Genomic DNA, 17,118 nt, shown 5'->3' with positions numbered 1-17,118 from the left:
GCAGTGTGGCTGGGCACTTACTGGCTTTCGCTGGAGAAGGCTGGGTATGGCGTGGGCGAGAAGCTGTTCCACCAGGGGTAATGCAGCATGGCGTCCTGAGACAGAGTGGCGGGCGTCAGGGGAGAGGACAGGAGGGCAGGGTCCCTGGCCCTCCTCCCCCCCCATCCCCCCCACCACCGCTGCACTGCCCTGGGGCAGGCTCCAGAGAGCACTGAGCCCGCCTACCCAGGGGCTTCCCAGCTGGGTCACCGGTGCCTCGGTTTCCCCGTGTGCACAGAAGAACCCACCCAGAGGGCTGTGGTGAAGAGGAAGGCTTTGGTCAGTACACAAGCAGCGCTGGGGACCAGCTGGGGAGGGGATGGCGGGCGTGGCCACGACTCTGGACTGGCAGGGCCCCCAGAATCCCTGCAGGGCCTGGGGAGCCCAGGCTGGACGCCTGCATTCTAGAAAGTGGAGGAGGGGACCCTGTGTAAAGCAAGACAGCAAGAGTCCCTCCTGGGCCAGCACCCATGAGCGAGACGAGCAGCCTGCCAGCGGGTGGGTGGGGAAGAGGGGCAGGGGACTTCTCAGAGGGGCGGGGGCTGAGGCCAGGGTGACGGGCTCCCACCAGGACCGTGGACGGCCCTGTCCCAGCCAGACTCTCGCAGCCCAACCCCTCCAGGCAGGTCTGAAGCCCGGCCTTCTCAGAGCCCCCAGAGGCCAAGCCCGTGTGGCCCAAGAGTGAGGCACAGGCAGGGGTTCTGGGGAACCTGCTTTAGGAAACACCAGGGGGAGGGAGGGTGGCTGCAAGGTGAGCCTGAAGTCAGCAGGGGAAGCATGTGCCAGGACTGGCTTGAGGGGTAGGGCTGTGGACACTCACACCCTCTGTAGAATCGGGGTGCTGCATCCCTGTCCTAAACGGGCCGCTGGCCACGTGAAACTCCATCAGGGAGGCCCTCTGGCTGCAGTTGCCGTGCCCGCTTGCACCAGCCCTGGCCACACAAGGCCCGCCCCTCGGGACTCAATGACCTAGTACCGGCCCAGAACCAGGCTGGGGGGCCGGGACCGCCCCTCTGTGCCAAGGGGGTTGCCAGACCCACTTTCCATTACTGTGCCCCCAGCCCTGGGCTGCCCACAGGGCCCCGCCTGCTTCCCCACGGTCCAGCTCAGAGAAGAGGCATGAAAAAGATGTGGTGAGATGGTATCGACTGGTAGAGGCCCCTTGGCCTCCAAACTAGAGGCCAGTCCAGGCTCTAGTCTGGGCCCAGAAGGGGGCAGCCAGGGAGGGGGGCGCCGAGGGGCCCCTTGCTCACCAACCTTCTCCACCTGCACCCAGACTGGGCCTGGGGCAGTCCCTGTGGAGCTCCCAGACCAGGGGACCCCCAGGTCCTTGAGGAGTTTGAGGCCTCAGGCTGGGAGGGTCCCTTATGACTTTGTCTACCCAGCACCCCAACCTCCTCCCCCAGCACGTTGCTCTGGCAAGGCTGCCAACCAAGGACATGCAGCCCCATCCCACAGGGGTGGTACAGCATGGCCAGCCAATCAGAGCCTTCCTCGGGATTTTACACTTGCAGCCAGAGGGGTGACTCCACCTTCAGAGGGCAGGCCTGTGGGACCTGATTATCAAGTCCAAAGATGGGCCCCTTCCCCAGCTAGCCAATCAGAGCCTGCCTGGAGACAGAGGCTGGCCCTCTTCTGGGAAGGAGCAGGCCCTGGGAGATCAGCCAGAAGCTTCCTAGGCCATGTGCAAACTGATGAAGGAAGATGATATTCCTGCTAGGGCAGAAAGGGCGGCAGATAACATAGGGCTGCCAGATAAAAAACAGGAATTGGAATTTCTGATAAACAAAAGATAATTTTTAGTGTAAATACTGTGTGGAACACACATGTACTAAAATTTTATTTGTGTTTATGTGAAATTTAAATTTCACCGGACTCTATATTTTTATTTGCTAAATCTGGCCACCTTAGGGACACTGACAGTCCTGGGGGCATGTCCCTGCCAGGCAGCCCTGGGGCCAGCTCCACTCCCGGCCTGCTCCACCCTGGGATCCTCCTTACAAGCTTGGTTCGGCCAGGACACGAGAGGAGAAGTAAGGAGCACGGTGCCAACACTGATGCCTGCAGCCTACACGGGCTGCCCGGGCTTCTGGTCACTCTTGGGCCAGGCCCAGTGTGGCCTGAGGGGCAACCCCCACGTTCGGTGGCCCGAGAGGAACAGGCTCTGTGCACAGCCTGAGCCCTGGAGGGCACCGGGGAGCCTGCCCTGCTGGCTCTGACTGCCCGGAGTGGGGCTCGGAGCCAAGGTCGGGCTCCACGCGGCACCTCCCTTGTAAAAAGGTCCCTATCTTGTTCCAAACATCCCTCCCCCAATTCCAGTGTCTGAGCCCCTCTGGTCCACACGGGCTGTCCAGACAGAGCTCATGTCCTGGTCCTCAGTTGGCTTCCTGGGTCACCACCACGGGACGTGGCAGGAGCCCATTCCCTGTGGAACACCTCCATCCTCTGCAAACCCGCCCGAGCCGGGGCTCGCTCTGACCCAGGAATTCTATTCCAGAAACACACCCCCAGGGACTCATCCAGGAGGGGGGAGGAAAACGCAGCAGCGCTATTTATAGTGGCAGAAAAAACTGGAGTCACCCCAGAGGCCCAACAACAGGAAAATAATTAGGCAAATGATGGTATGCTGAGGAGGAGGAATCCTGAGGCGTTATAAGAATGACAAGCGCGTGCTCCGAGCCCGCGAAACAGGGCGACACAGCACCCGAGGAAGGAGCACACTTTGTGCCGCGTGTGGGATGCCACCGGGGCATCCGAGAGCCTCAGGGCGGGCGCGGGCGGGCAGAGGCTTGGAGGGAGGCGGGGGCTGAGGAGGGGAGGGGCCCCGTGGGCACAGCTGGCCTGGCACACGTGCGCCCGGGCCACTGGCCGGAGGCTCTGGCCATCAGCCGAGGCTTGGAAGCTGTGGGCGGGTCTGCAGCTGTGACCCGCTTTTGCTCCCTCCCTGCCAACTGGCAAGGCCTGCTCGATGTGGCTTGGCACTGTGCTCTGCCCCGTTAGGGTGCCTTGTGGGCACAGCCGGGCACAGAGTGAGTCCTGGGTTTGCGCGCACCTCCCAGCCCCGTCTGATGCTACAGTCTGGGGCCTGGGACGCCCCATGGCGGCTCTGGACCCTCAACCCGGAGCTCCACTTGGGCCCCGAGGCCCAGGGCCCGGCTTCTCCCGACCCCAAGCTGGATCCTCGCGCTCTCTCCCCATGCAGGTGTGCGCGTCACTGCCGCAGCCCACGCGGCCCACTGGCGCCTGCACCCCATCTGGTCTCCCCACCCGGCAGCTCAAGTCTCCGCACCGAGAAACTCGGCTTCTTTTCTTCTTTGCAGGGAAAGAGCCCCCGTTTGGCTCCAGGCCTGACTCACTGGAGGATTCTGGACACTTCTCTTCGCGAGGCCTCTTGTACCTTCTGTGATATGAGGAAGCCCGGCCCCTAGGGTCGTTTTACCACTCGCGGTACTTTTATTGCAGCCATCAGAGCTCGGAAGCAAGCGAGTTGTCCCTCAGTGGGTGGAAGCAACCGTGGGACATGCGGACGATGGAAAGTTGTTTAGTGCTAAAAAGAAATGGGCTATGAAGCCAGGAAAAGTCTCGGAGGAACCCTAAATACACATCGCTAAGTGGAAGAAGCAGATCTGAAAAGGCTACACACTGTGATTCCAACTCTGGGACATTCTGGAAAAGGCAGGTCTCTGGAGCCGGGGTTAGGATCAGCAATGCGGGGCTTGGGGGGAGGAGGGATGGACAGGTGGGGACCAGAGGGGTTTTAGGGCAGTGAAACTACGCTGTGTGACGCCGTAATGGTGGATGCGGGTCATCTGACATCTGTCAAAACCCACAGAACATCCAACACCAAGAGTGAACCGAATGTCACTGTGGCCCTTAGGTAAGGATGCTGGGTCAGCACCGGCTCCCAGTTTGGAACACGGCACACCCACGAGTGTGAGATGTTAACAGTGGGGAGTGGGGAGGGGAGAGGTGTACAGGAACTTACTGTGCCATTTTCCTGTAAACCTACAACTGCTTAAGAAATAAAGTCTCATAAAGTAAGAAGAAAGAAGCGATGAAGCAGAGCGGACGAGTGTGACCTGCTGCAGCGGTCCAAGCCCTCGATGTCCCGCAGGTGAGGGCAGGTGAGGGCAGCCGCCTGGGCCGAGCGTCCCCTGAGGGCCAGCCGAGGCCTTGGCAGGAGAAACCTCACGGCTAACACGTGAGGGACTCGGGGGCGACGGGAGCCCCCCGAGGGTCCTGCCTGCAAACCTGGGGGCTGGGATATGGGCTTGAGGCACCAGGGAGGAGCCGAGGGGCTGGGAGGAGACCCCGAGGGCTGGGGCTCACCTGGACGCTGGGCCCGCACAGCGGGGTCTGCAGGGGCGGCGGGCTGTACAGGACGCTGCCGGCTGGCGGAGGCTCGTGCGGAGGGAACTCCCCGTCCATGGTGGGCCCCGCTGCCAGCATCGGGGGGCTCCACGAGCCGGGCCGCAGGGGCATCTATCTGGGCTTCTTGCTCCGTGGTGGCGGCATCACGACCTGGGGAAGGACGTGCATGTCCTGAGGTTGCCCTCTGATCCCGACAGGGGAGGGCGCCCTCCAGGGACAGGGCCAGCAGGCTAAGGGGTGGCGGGACCCCCAGGGGACCCCGCAGATGTCCCCCCAGCCCCTCCGACTGCCCCATCCACGCGGGGGGCAAGCTGACGCTCCCAGCACCGCACTGCTGCCAGGGTGGCCCTCCTGCTGTCTGGCCACCCCCTCCTGGAGACACGGGCTGGGACCTCCAGGGTGAGGGCAGCCCCTTCCGGGTGGCCAGGCCCCGCCGCTCTCCCGCCCTCGTTCTCAGGCCCCTGAATAATGCTGGCCGGGGGCTGCTCCCTCCACCCACAAAGTGGGCCTCGAGCCCTGGGAGCCCAGCATGAGCCGTGGGGGGGCGCACCCACGGCTCTCTGTGCCTAGCATGTCTGGCAAAGAGGAAGCCCGGCCAGCGGGCAGCTCTGAGCTGGGGGGCCCACCGGGGCCGGGCGGCCCCATACCTCTGCCACCAGGTCAGGCTTGCCGAGGGTCTCCGGATGGTTGGGGCCAAGCTGAGTGGGGAAGAGCCCCCAGACCCGGATGGGGCTAAGGTCGCACAGGGTCCCCACTGAGAAGGAGGGCAGACACCCAGCCGGGAAAAGCTGCAGGGGCCAACCTAGCCCCACGCGATCCCCCCCATTCGCACCCGCCTGTGGCCTAGGACCCCGGTCCCCCAGACCCCATCGCCCACCACGGATAGCAGGAGCACGCCTCGGGGAGCAGCCCCAGGACGTTAATCACCCAGGGAGGCAGGAAGGGGAGGCGGCTGGCGCTCCCGGCCAAGCCCTGAGTGAAGAAATCCTCGGGACTTCCAGTAATCACTGCCGCACACGGGCAGCTTGTGCAATCCCGTGGGGGCGGGGAGGGCCGCCTGCACGGGCTGGGCCGCCCGTGCGCGCCTCGCCCTGCGGCCCAGAGGGAAAGGGGCCCGGGGGCCGGGCCACAGCCCACAGCTGCGCCCAGCCATTCAGGAAGGCAGCGGGGGCCGGGCCGCCCCGTTCTGCTCAGGCCTTGGGCTCCAGCTGCTGGCCGGCTGCCAGTGCCACAGCCCCCAGCCTCCTGCAGGCCGGACCCGGCGGGAGGAGGAGGAATGCGAGGCTGCTCTGGGACCCACGGTCTTGGTCGGGCGGACGGTCAAAGCCCAGCTCCGCGTCTAAGGGTCGGAGAACCTCCCACAACTCGGGGCGCCTGAGCGCCTCTGAGCTTCGGTTTGGTCATCGGGAGGATGGGCTGCTCGGGTATGAGCACAGGGCTCATCTGGCGCTCAGTGGAGCCCAGAGCCTCCGCGATCGCGAGCCACTCCAGTGACCGCTGCCTCCGCGGAGGCCCCGGGAAGCTCCTCGATTCGTGGGACCCCTCAGCGGATCCACCTGGGACGGAAGGCGGGCCGGCTCGCTGTGTCCCTGGGGTCCCTTGTCTGCAGCAACTGCAGGGGATGTGTCTCTGCCTGAGACCCCCACTAACCCCACTGACACCCCTGCTGCCACAGCGTCCCTCTCTCGGCAGCCACACCCCGAGCACGGCCGACCCCGGCCCACTCGCGGGCACTTCCGGGCTCTGCGGCCGCGGAGGGCAGGGCTGCTTTCTTGTGAAGCACCATCCAGAGCCCACGGCCGAAAAGCATGGGAGGGGGACCCCGGGCCGTCCCCAGGGTGCGCTGTGCCCGAGGAACCCCCACCGGCAGCAGGCCAGGCCTGCGTGGCCCCCGTGGCCCCTGTCCTGAGTGGCAGCCCCAGCAGGCTGAGGCCCCACGCCGTCACCTGCCGTCCAGGGTACCACGTTCCCCCAGCAAAAGAGGTCTGTCCCCGCAGCGAGGGCTCCACGACTGCGTGGGAGTTCCTGTAACGGAGCCTGTACGTCCTGTCCTCTCAAAGACACAGGGCGGGGGGCATGCCTTGGGGACCCCGCCAAGCAGGGGGTTCAGACCAGGACCCGGAGGCGGGTGTGGGGAGGGGAGCGACGTGGTTGCGAGTCAAGGTGTCTGCTGGGCACCATTATCCGGGATGGGGCAGGCGGGACGCGGCGGGTGAGGGTGAACGTGGTGCCGCCTGCTGGTCGGCAGCTCCTCGCACGGTTAAACAGTCACCACGGCAGCCAAAAGGTGGACACAGCCCGAGTGCCCACCAGCAGATGATGGATAAACACGTGGTCCCTCCACACACGGGAGCATCACGCAGCCACGCAGAGGGGTGAAGCCCCGACACTCGCTACCACGTGGATGGACCCTGAGAACACGATGCTCAGTGAGAGAAGCCAGACACAGAAGGACACACAGTGTGTGATTCCATTGATGGGAAATGTTCAGAACAGGCAGGTCCACAGACAGAGAGCAGTTGTCGGGGGCTGGGGAGGGGTCGACACTGGGCCCACCGCCATCCCCATGCCCCCAGGGCCACCCCTATGGTGTCCCTGTCCTTCGACGCCCAGGCCCAAGGTCATCTCCCCGCCCCCACCTCCACAGTCTTGGCTTCCTGCTCCCCCGTCCCCACAGTGCTGGCACTGGGGCAGCCGCCCTCAAACACCCATCCCCTCACTTTCCGACCTCTGCTGAGCAGCCCCACCCAGCCCCGCCCCGCCCCGGGTTCAGGACCCTGTCGCCAGCCCCAGAGCTGCGGAGGGTGACCTTGCCACGTCCCTGGGGGGCTTCCAGCGCCCAGGATCGACCCCACCAGGTGGGGCCTTGGGACTGAAGGAGGCCGGGTCAGAGTGTATTTTTAGACGTGAGCCCCATGACACGTGCCGCGTGGGTGCCCACAAGGTGCTCTCGGGGAGGGGCCCACGCTTCACCCAGCTTTGAGTTGCAGGATTTCCTTTTGAGATCAGGTTTCGAATGAGTCATTGTAAAAGAGAAAGATCAAAGAATTGGTGGCCCAGACCAGACGATGGGGGGAGTGGGGGGGCGGAACGTGGGAAGAGGCGAGATCGGGGACAGCCGGACCCCCAGGGTGCGCCCAGCTGGCGGGTGACCACGGCCACCCCTGCCTCTTGGCTGAGCCCACTTCACCCCGTCACCCCGGCCGGACCTCACTGCGGGGCCGGTGTCCCCAGGGCAGGCCGCTGGGTCTCACCCCACGATGCGTGCTACTGGCTCAGCCCCCCAAGCACCCTCAGAACCGGCCGCCCGGACCCCCTGCCGGGTGGTGCCTGGGCCCCACTGGCCACTTGTTATCCGGCCCCCCAGGAACCGCGTCTCCAGGCATCAGGGACCCGCGGGTCTCCTCCAGGCCACGGGACGGCAGCCCCTCTGGCCACCCCTCCACTGGGCTCTGAGCAATGGCCCTGGGATCCTGGGATGGGGGGCAGAGTGGGGGGCTCGCGGGGACAGAGGCCCTGGTGGAAGCGGGGGGCCTGGCCGGGCCCCAACTGGGCTGATCGGGGTATCTGGCGGAGGGCCGGGGTGGGGAGCTCCCTCCTCGCCCTGCTGGTCAGAGCCAGCCTGGGGTCAGTCCCCAGTGGGGGCGCCCGGAGAGGCTCCGTGCTGAAGTCGGAGGGACAGAGGGACAGGGATGCTTGGGCAAGGGGATGGGGCCCTGCCCTGGGGGCACCGGCCACGCACTGAGGTCCCACCCGGGCTGGCTGGCACCACTCGGCTACGTCAGGACCCCCAGGAAGGCACGTGCCCCTGGACAGTCACCTCCATAGACAGGCCGGAAAGGGAGGGGGAGGGGTGGGGGAGGGTCCCAAGGGAAGCCTCAGGGGCCTCCCCACCAACTGACCAGGCCAGGTACTCGGGTGGGACGCACGGGGACACAGGGCCAGCTGGTGAGCGATGGGGGTACGGGGATTTGGCGGACAGGGCCCAGTGTGCAGGAGGGAGGGGGTGGGACAGAGGACGTATGCTGGAAAGACTGGCGTCCCCCAGGTTCACGTCCACCAGGAACCTGGGAATAGACCCTCATTTAGAAATAGGGTCTTCACAGATGAAATCAGTTAAGATGGGGTTGTACTGCAGTAGGGCGGCCCTAACGCAAAGACTGTGCCTTTATAAGAGGGAAATTCGGACAGAGAGACACAGGGAGAAGCCACGTGAAGACAGAGGCAGAGGCCGGGGTGATGCAGCCACAGGCCCAGGACACCTGGAGCCCCAGGAGCTGGAAGAGGCGGGAAGGATGCCCCCGCAGCCGCCCCCCGCCCCAGCCTCTGGAGGGAGCACAGCCCTGCCACACCTTGATCTCAGACGTCTGGCCTCCAGAGCCGGGAGAGGATAATCTCTGCGGTTTAAGCCAAGTGTGCGGTCAGCTGTTATGGCCGCCCCGGACACTAGGACAGGACGGGGAGGCTTCCTTCAGCCGCTTCATTCAGCAGAGCCAAGGAGCCACCCTGACACTGGGCTCTAATTCCTGCCACCCGGGGCTGGGCGCACCACTGACCAGGGCGAGACTGGCACCAAGCGTGCGACCCAGGACCTCCACGGGTTCCCAGGAGGCCTGCGAACGCAGCAGCCCTGGGATGCTAGAGCTGGGGAGGGCCCGGCCCCTGAGCACATGCCCGGGAGGGACAGGGAGCCCCATTGTCTGGGACAAGGAGGACGAGGTGGGCCCGCGGAGAAGGCCAGGGGTCCAACTTCCAGTTCTGCTGTCAGTGGGGGGAGGATCTGCAGGCCCCCCAGCTCCCACACTTCACTGCCAGCGGGTGGCTGAAGTGACAAGCAGTCTCCTGCAAAACCTCCTGGCCTACTGGGACACAGACCACCCCCCCCCGGCCCCCACCCCCATCATGGGGCTGCAGCATCAGAGCCTCGGCCCTGGCCCGGTACCGTCAACACCAGGCCGCACGGAGAGGCCCTGGGGGGAGGGCGACCACAACAGAGCCAGACCACATGGGCGCCGGCCACGGGGCACACGCACGGTGACCCCGGACGCCAACCCAGGGACGGTGCCGCTACCCCAGGAGCCACCACGGGGGCAGGCACATGCCTGAGGACAGGCCCTGCCAGCAAAGCAGGCGGCGGGTGTCAGGGCTCCCCCCACGCATCTCGGACGGACCAGAGGCCAGGAGGGCAAGGCCAGCCACTAGGAGAAACTGCACCCCGGGATGCAGAACCAACCCCAGACCCAGGTGACAGAGCGATATTTGCTAAATGTTTATGCAGAAAAGGAGACACTCAGGCTGAGTGTCAGAGGCACCAACCCGGGGTCACCTGCACTGGCTGTGTCCGCACCCACATACCCATCCGCATGTGGGCACAGAACAGCCGGCCTGGGGTGCTCTGACGGCCCACGGCAGGGCGGGTGCTTCACAAAGCAACTCACACACCCAGAGTGGCTGCCCCAAATCTATAAGGACCTGTCAGTGCCTTACAGCCCTCAGGAGGACAGTCAGTGCCCCCCACCAGCCCTGAGGGCACAGCTTGCGGGCACGTAGCCCTTTGTATCCGCTCGAGGGCCCAGCGGGGAATGGGGTTGAAGACCAGGAGCTTCCTTAGTCACAGCTGGGGATACCGAGCCTGGGTCTTGGGGCCCCGACCCCTGGTCCCCACTCCCAGGTGTGGTCCAGCCTTACCAGGGGAGAGCCCACAGGATGGAGCTCCAGCTGTGGTGCCTACTGGCCCACCCTTGCTGCTGGCGGACCTTCCAACCTACGTCCACGTGGACAGGTGTGGAGCGGCTGCCCACAGCGGCAGGGCATCTTCCCGCGGGCTTCCTCCACTGGGAAGTGCCTGCTCAGGGCTTGTGATTACTCGTGGTCTTTAAAAGGCTTTAGAAGGACTTCCCTTGTGGCACAGTGGTTGGGAATCCACCTGCCAATGCAGAGGACACGGGTTCGATCCCTGGTCTGGGAAGATCCCACATGCCGCGGAGCAGCTAAGCCCATGCGCCGCAACTACTGAGCCTGCGCTCTAGAGCCCGCGAGCCACAATTACTGAAGCCTGCACGCCTAGAGCCCGCGCACCGCAACGAAAAGCAGCCCCCACTAGCCACAACTAGAGAAAGCCCACACACAGCAACGGAAGACCCAACACAACCAAAAATAAAAAATAATTAAAATAAAATAAAAGGCTTTAGACACACTGAGCTTGTGGTCTCCTCTGACCCCCAGGTCTTCTTCCCCTGAGTGGATGTTAAAGCCGAATCTCAGCAGGCCCGATTCCTAGTCCTGTGGCACTGATGTGCCCCAGCCTGTCCAGGTTCTGTGGGGAGAAGGGTCTGTCCCCCTGTCGCTTGCTGCTTGATGACAGGAGTGTCTCAGGCCAGCTGGCACGCCAGGTCTCTCTACCCAGCTCCTCGGAGAGTCCGGAGCGAGACAGTGGCTGGTGCTGCCCACAGCCGGGTCGCACTAGTCCCAGGTGAGTGGTCAGACCCGTCAGCACCCTCCTTGGGCTCCTTAGGTCCAGCCTGGTGCCAAGAACATCCTAAGAGACCTTCGCCCAAGCCAAAGGGCACCCGCCCCCAAATCACAGCAGATGGAGTCTGCGTTCGCTTCTCCTGTCGAGACGAATAACCACAAACTCAGGCCCTCTCCCAGGCCTGCAGGTCAGAAGTCCAGGCGAGCTCGCCGGCCCTCGGCTCTGGGTCTCCAGAGGCCCGGCTTGGTGCTGATCCTGTCGGCAGGGTGGGGCTGCAGCCCGGCTTCAGCAGCAGCATATGGAGGCCCCTTGAGCTCCGACTCAGTCCCCTTCAGCCTCCATGGAGAAAGTCCTCTGCTTATAAGGACTCTGTGATGACACTGGGCCCCCCGGGGAATCCAGGGTCCTCCCCATCTCAGGGCCCCTAATTTAATCCCACCAGCAAAGTGCCTTTGTGTGTGGGGTGACAGGTCTGCAGGTCCCGGGGCCAGGACGAGGGCATCTCTGGGGCCGTTACTGAGCCGACCCCTGAACCCAGCTAGGCCACAGCCCACAAGTGAACAGGCAGCCTGGTCGGGACTGGCCTGACCCTGTGCATGGTACCACCCCACAGGTGTTGGAGGTGGTGACGCCCCCGGGGAGCCTCCTCAGGGCCACAGAGGGGCTGCGGGGCCTGCTCTGCGCAGGGATGCGGCCCGGGTCTTCCAGATGGGCTGGTTTTGCAAGGGGAGTGGCAGGTCTGGATTTTGGGGTGCAGTCCCAGCATGGGGTGCCTTCCTCCTCGTGCCCACGGTGCCGGGGGCAGAGCTGCCAGACTCTCCAGTTACAACCCAGCTCCCCCCGGCCAGGGTCCTCCTGAGCGCCACCCGACGCCCACCTGCAGGCTCACTCACCCTGAGCCCAGCGCCCAGGACAGTGGCTGAGCCTCCCGGAAGGCCTGAATCTCATGGAACTGCCCCCCAATGCCCTGGCCCGCGGACATACTCCAGGCAACACCAGGAGGGCCCCGACGCCCTGTGGCACCCCGGCCCGCCGGGAGTGGGTGGTGGGGAGGGTCCCACGCCCCCACCGTGCAGCTCCCAGGGCCGAGCCCCGCCCCCAAGCCGTGCAGGCCACGCAGAGCTTTGCAGACACTGAGCGGCTCTGCTGGCGGCCCCTGCTGAGCTCCGAGCCCCCCCAACGCTGCAGGGCTGCGTCCGGTCCGCGAGAGGTGAGGGCTGAGGGCGGAGGGCGGAGGGCGGAGAGGCCAATCACTCAGGCTCGCCCTGCCCCTCACCACTGTCCCAGCTCCTGCGCGCTAGCCTTTCCTCACCGTACCTCAGGTGCCGGGGTACACCCGCTCCTGGCGCCTCCCGGCCAACTCCACGCGGGATTCTCACCCCATCCCCATCCGGTGATGAGTCACAGCCATACAGGCTCACTGCGCCAGCGGCCCCAAGGCGCTCCCTCCTCCCGTCCTCCTCCATCCCGCTTCCTGTGTCAGCCTCTGACCCGGGGGCTGCAACTCCCACCCCGGCTCCCGGGAAAGGCGCCGGCCTTCCGGAATGTGGCCCGGCTCCCGCGCCAGCTGTGGACCTGGCAGCGAGGCCGGCGAGGCCTCTTTCGGTTTCACTTGGGGACTGGCTGCAATGGGGACGGAGGCCAACCCGGAGGGAGGTACCTGCCCGCAGGGAGAGGGCGCAGCCCCGGGGCGAGGCCAGCGGGGAAGGCGGGGCGGTCGCCTGCCTGGAGGGAGGGGTTGCCTGAGGACCCCAGGGAGGCGCGGGGTGACCGCTGCCCCCACTCCCGCCCCTGCTTCCGCCCCCGGCACACAGCGGGGCCAAGTTCAATGCCTTCCCTGGTGGTGTCCCTGCCTGCCGTGCGGGGGGATTGCCCTTTCTGCCCCGTGGGCTCCACGGGAGTCGGGGGGGGGGGAGCGCTGAGCCGACCCGGGAGGGGACGAGTCACCTAACGGGTGAATGTGGGGGTGTCCCAGCCAATCAGGGGAACCTACAGGAGGGCCAGGGCACGGCCAGCCTGGCCTGCCACCTCCCACAGGGCCGGGCTTCAGGGAGGGGCTCCCAGGCCTCCCACCACGGCCCAGGCACCCCTGCACCAGGAGCCCACGTACCCGCAAGACCGCTTCCTGCCGGTGGCAGTCAGGGCAGAGCTGGGGCTTGGGGGCTCCCAGGGGAGCCTCGTTCACCCACCATAAGATGGGCAGACGGCACCTCCCCTGCCCTCCTTGTGGGGCTGGGAGAAGACAGACCTCCACGCCCTGGGCCGGCTGACGCCCGCTCACCCCAGGCCGCAGCACCGGGCATCTGAGGGCTCAGCCAGGCCCTGCTATCTCTCTTTTTTTAAACACTTCTTTGTTTTATGGAGACGCGATTCACATGCCATACGCTTCACCAGTTTAAAGTGAACAATTCAGTGGCCTTTAGTACATCCACAGACTTCTGCAACCACCACCTCCATCTAGTTCCAGAACATTCCGTCGCCCCAAAAAGAAACCTCACTCCCATCAGCAGTCACCCCCACCCCCTCCCCAGCCCCTGACAACCACTAACCCACTCCCTGTCTCTCTGGATTGGCCTGTTCTGGATGTTTCCCACCAATGGAATCACACAGTGTGTCCTTCTATCTGGCTTCTCTCACTGAGCATCGTGTTCTCAAAGTCAGTCAGTCCCTGTCGCTGTACATAAACGACAGGCCTTAGCTCTGCCCCCCACCCCAGGGGGCTGGCAAGCCCAGAGCTCAGAAATCGCCCTCACCTGAGTCACCCGCCTGAGGGCAGGGCGGCCCCACCTCCCAGGGAGGACGCTGGTGGCTGTCACCATGGCAGGAAGATGAAGGAAGTTTGCTGTCCTCCCCAGCCCAGCTCAGGTCACCCATGTGGGACTGACCTGCCAGCAGCAGAGGAGAGGGTAGTTCCAAGGGACAGGGACTGGGGTTCCACTCAGGGGAGAGGGGGCCCACGGACACCAGGCCGCACCCAGGCTGGGCAGATGGGGAGATGGTGGGTGAGCAGGGCTGGCCAGGCCTGGACCGGGCCTGAGTGACCTCGCTCTCGGCTACTCCAGGCAGCCTTCTGTAACCAGCCCTCCCCGCATCTGACCACACGGCCCTTGGCTGTGGAAAAGTGGCTGGAGATGCTCCAAGCCTGCCCACTGACGGATCGCACGTACGCAAGACACACACACACACACACACACACACACACACACACTCACTCTCACATGTATGCACACATGCAACACGCATGCACACGTGTGCACGCGGCACTCACACATGACGCGTGCACACTCGGGCATGTACGTGCACTGCTGCATACGAATCTGCACACATGCACTCGCACATGTGCACACTGACATGCACCCCCTGGAACTGTGCTGACACCCTGGGGGCCTGTCTCCCCACTCTGTGTGTCAGCCTCCAGATGCCTCCACTTTTTGATGACAAGACCCCCCCTCCCCCCACACGGAGAAAAAGCAGATCCCCGCCCCCGGCAGCCTCTGTAAAAGCCTCACAGGTGGAGGCCGTCCTGGGAGGGAGGCGGCCTCTGGGGACTGGGCACAGTTGCCTCTTTATTCCCAGCCCGGCTCGCTCACGTGGCCAGAGCCCTGTGCTGGGTCAGCGTTTCCGGCCCGGCCCCTGCTGGAGGGGTGTCTGAGCCTTTGCTAGAACCAAGCTGGGCCAGCTGGGCTGGTCATGTTCCCAGTGGGGGCCAGCCTCCGTTCCCCCACCCCACCCAGGTCGAGGTGGTCAGGCAGCCGGAGAGCGCTGGCCCTGGGCTGCACACCTGAGGTCCACTCCGCCTGGACTTCAAAGCCAACTGCTTCTTCTGTGCTCTGCCGCGAGGCTCCCCTGGAAATCAGGCCCCTCATCTGGGCCCCAGGGCCCACCACCCCGCCGCCAAAGCGTAAACATCTCTCCCAATGCGCGCGCGCGCACTCACACACACACACACACACACAGGGTGGGTCCGGCTCCAGGCAAGTGTGAGCAGACATCTCACAGAGTTAAACAAAGGGCCCTCCAGCCCTCCAAAATCCCAGAGAGCCTTCCCCTGGGTCCCCATTGGCTGTCCCTGGGGACGGTGTCTCACACTCTCCAGGCTCCCCAGGGTCTGTCAGGCGCCTGCCTGCATCTCCCCGGCCCTGGGGCATCCTGGGACCACCCTTCCCCAGCCCACCCACCCAGAGTCCAAGCAGACAGCCCTGAACAGCCACTACCCATCTCTGGGGACTCCCCTGGGAAAATCCAGGGCGCTTGGAAGAAAAGGTGCAGCTGGGCTGGCGGTGGCTTTTCCAGACCGCCTGATAGCCCCAGGTCTCAGCCCCAAGGACAGGGGCCCACGGCTTCTCCTCTGTTCACAAGGGTCCCTAAGGGCAGAGCTCCCAGCACAGCCAGGCACGCAGGGCCCAGGGCAGGGACGGGAAACGCAGGGTCAGGTCCAGCCCTGGCCGCCCAGCCTGGAGGAAGGGCGGGCCTCACGTCCACTGACTTGTCTGTAGTCTCACGCCTCTGACAGGTGGCCTTTCTTCCCTCCGGGCTCTCCGGCCCCTGGGGACCAGCCCCAGTTCCCTTGAACCTTTCCTACGGGGACAGACCCACCATGGTGGGCTCGGGGCTGGATCACCTGGCCCGGCAGCAGGTAGGCAGGTTCCCACCTAAAGTCCGTCCGACACCAGCCCCCTCGCCACACGTGGAACACTCACCCGCACCCCCGCACCCCCACCCCGTGACTGCCAGCAAGCTCCATCCCAGGCCTTGTCCAGGCCTGCCCCGCGTGCAAACAGATGGCACCAAACCTGGCCGGGCCAGGCAGTGGACAGGCAGAAAGGATGTCCAGGGCAGGCGGGACCAAGGCGCATTCCGGGAAGCAGAAGCCGAGGGGGGCAGACACACTTCACATGCTCGGTTCTTTTTCCTTTTCCAGGACGTTAACAACACGATGCTATGAGACACTCCTGCCTGGCTGTCCACGCCTCTGCGTCCACGCCTCTGCTCCCCTGCCCCGGCCCCTCCCGGCCAGCGCTGGGGTGCTGGGAAGGGGCCTCCTTTCCCCATCCACCGTCACAGGCTGCTCCTCCACCCACTCCAAGTCCCGGCAGCCCTCTGCCCACCACCTCCCCCAGCACATCCTTGGGGGCCGTTTCCAGTGCCAGCTCCGGGAGACACTCCCACCCAACATGCTCCACCAGCTCAGCTAATACCAGCAAGGCCCCCATCCCAAGGCCACAGGATCCCACCCGTGGAAACACAGGGAACAACAGCCCCAGGGTGGAGAAGCCAGGACAGGAGGGGTCCTGGGAGAGGGGACACTGAGGAGGAAGGGCAGAAATCTGCAAGCAGCCTGGGGTCAGGGGTCACCCAGAAAAGGAGGGGCTAAGGTAATGGAGCTGGAGAGTCACAAGAAGAGAGGGGTCGGGGAATGACGGAGTAGCAGTCAGGAGGGGGTCACCAACTGCAGGAGAGTCACAGAGAAGTGCGGGGTCAAGGGTCACCAAAGTAAAGTCCGGGGATCACCAAGACGGGAGGGGTCAGGGAATCGCCGAGGAGGGCGAGAGGAAAAGGCTGGGGAGTCGCCTGGGTTCAGGGTTCACGCCAAGGCGAGTGTCGGGCGGGGGTCACGGAGCAGCGCAAGGTCGAGGGTCGCCGAGGAGGACGGGGTTAGAGTTCACGGCGGACGACGCGGTCGCAGGATCGCGGCGGAGGACGTGGTCGGGGGTCGCCCAGGAGGGTGGGGACACGCCGCCGCGCTCCCCGCGCCCACTGCCCCGGAACCCCGGAACTCCGGAACCCCCGGCCCGGGGCGCGGGCGGCCGCGGGGTGCCAGGGCCCGCGCAGGCCAGGAAGCGCGGCTCAGCCGGGCGGGGGCGGCGAGGACGGGCCAGGGGGTGGGGCCGGGCGCGCCTCACCTCGGACCCGGGTCCGGCCGGGCGCGGAGCCCGCGGCGCCTCCGTTTCTCCGAGCTTCGCCGCGGCCGCGCTCACTTCCGGGTTTCGGGCGCCATCTTGGGGGCCCCGCGCACTTCCGGTCATGCCGTGGGGCGGAGCCTCTGGTGGGCGGGGTCGTGGGCGGGGCCATCTCTCGGCGGCCCCTGAGCCCCTTGAGGCCCTTCCGCCTTAAGGAGAGGCTCGGACTCCATGGGTCCTGGATTCGAATCCCGCCCTGACTGTTGCTGGCTACCCTCGCGAGCCTCTGTTTCCTCCTCTGCAGCATGAAGAATCACCCCCACCTGCAGGCTTTTG

The 17,118-nt window shown here is 65.2% G+C and overlaps 1 protein-coding gene across 5 annotated transcripts in view; it reads right to left on the bottom strand.

Moving 5' to 3' along the window:
- Window positions 1–16,909, bottom strand: part of SBNO2 (strawberry notch homolog 2) — a 42,098-nt gene extending 25,189 nt beyond the window's left edge. Inside the window, exons 1-3 of one of the 5 annotated variants that reach the window (XM_057540728.1) lie at window positions 16,786–16,909; window positions 4,369–4,560; window positions 22–95 (exon numbers count right to left, since the gene is read on the bottom strand). In XM_057540728.1, the coding sequence (XP_057396711.1) occupies window positions 22–95; window positions 4,369–4,521 (227 nt within the window). In that variant the 5' untranslated portion in view covers window positions 4,522–4,560; window positions 16,786–16,909. Of the gene's footprint in view, window positions 1–21; window positions 96–4,368; window positions 4,561–12,199; window positions 12,307–13,635; window positions 13,655–15,675; window positions 15,696–16,785 lie in introns of those variants that run through there. The other 4 variants (XM_057540729.1, XM_057540730.1, XM_057540727.1 and 1 more) reach the window with 4 other exon arrangements.
- Between the last annotated feature and the right edge of the window lie 209 nt (window positions 16,910–17,118).

This window comes from Balaenoptera acutorostrata, chromosome 2 (genome assembly GCF_949987535.1).
Source record: "Balaenoptera acutorostrata chromosome 2, mBalAcu1.1, whole genome shotgun sequence".
In the NCBI taxonomy this organism is placed as follows: domain Eukaryota; kingdom Metazoa; phylum Chordata; class Mammalia; order Artiodactyla; family Balaenopteridae; genus Balaenoptera; species Balaenoptera acutorostrata.
Note: the sequence above shows the minus strand (reverse complement) of the source record. Positions and strands in the feature narration are given on the sequence as shown.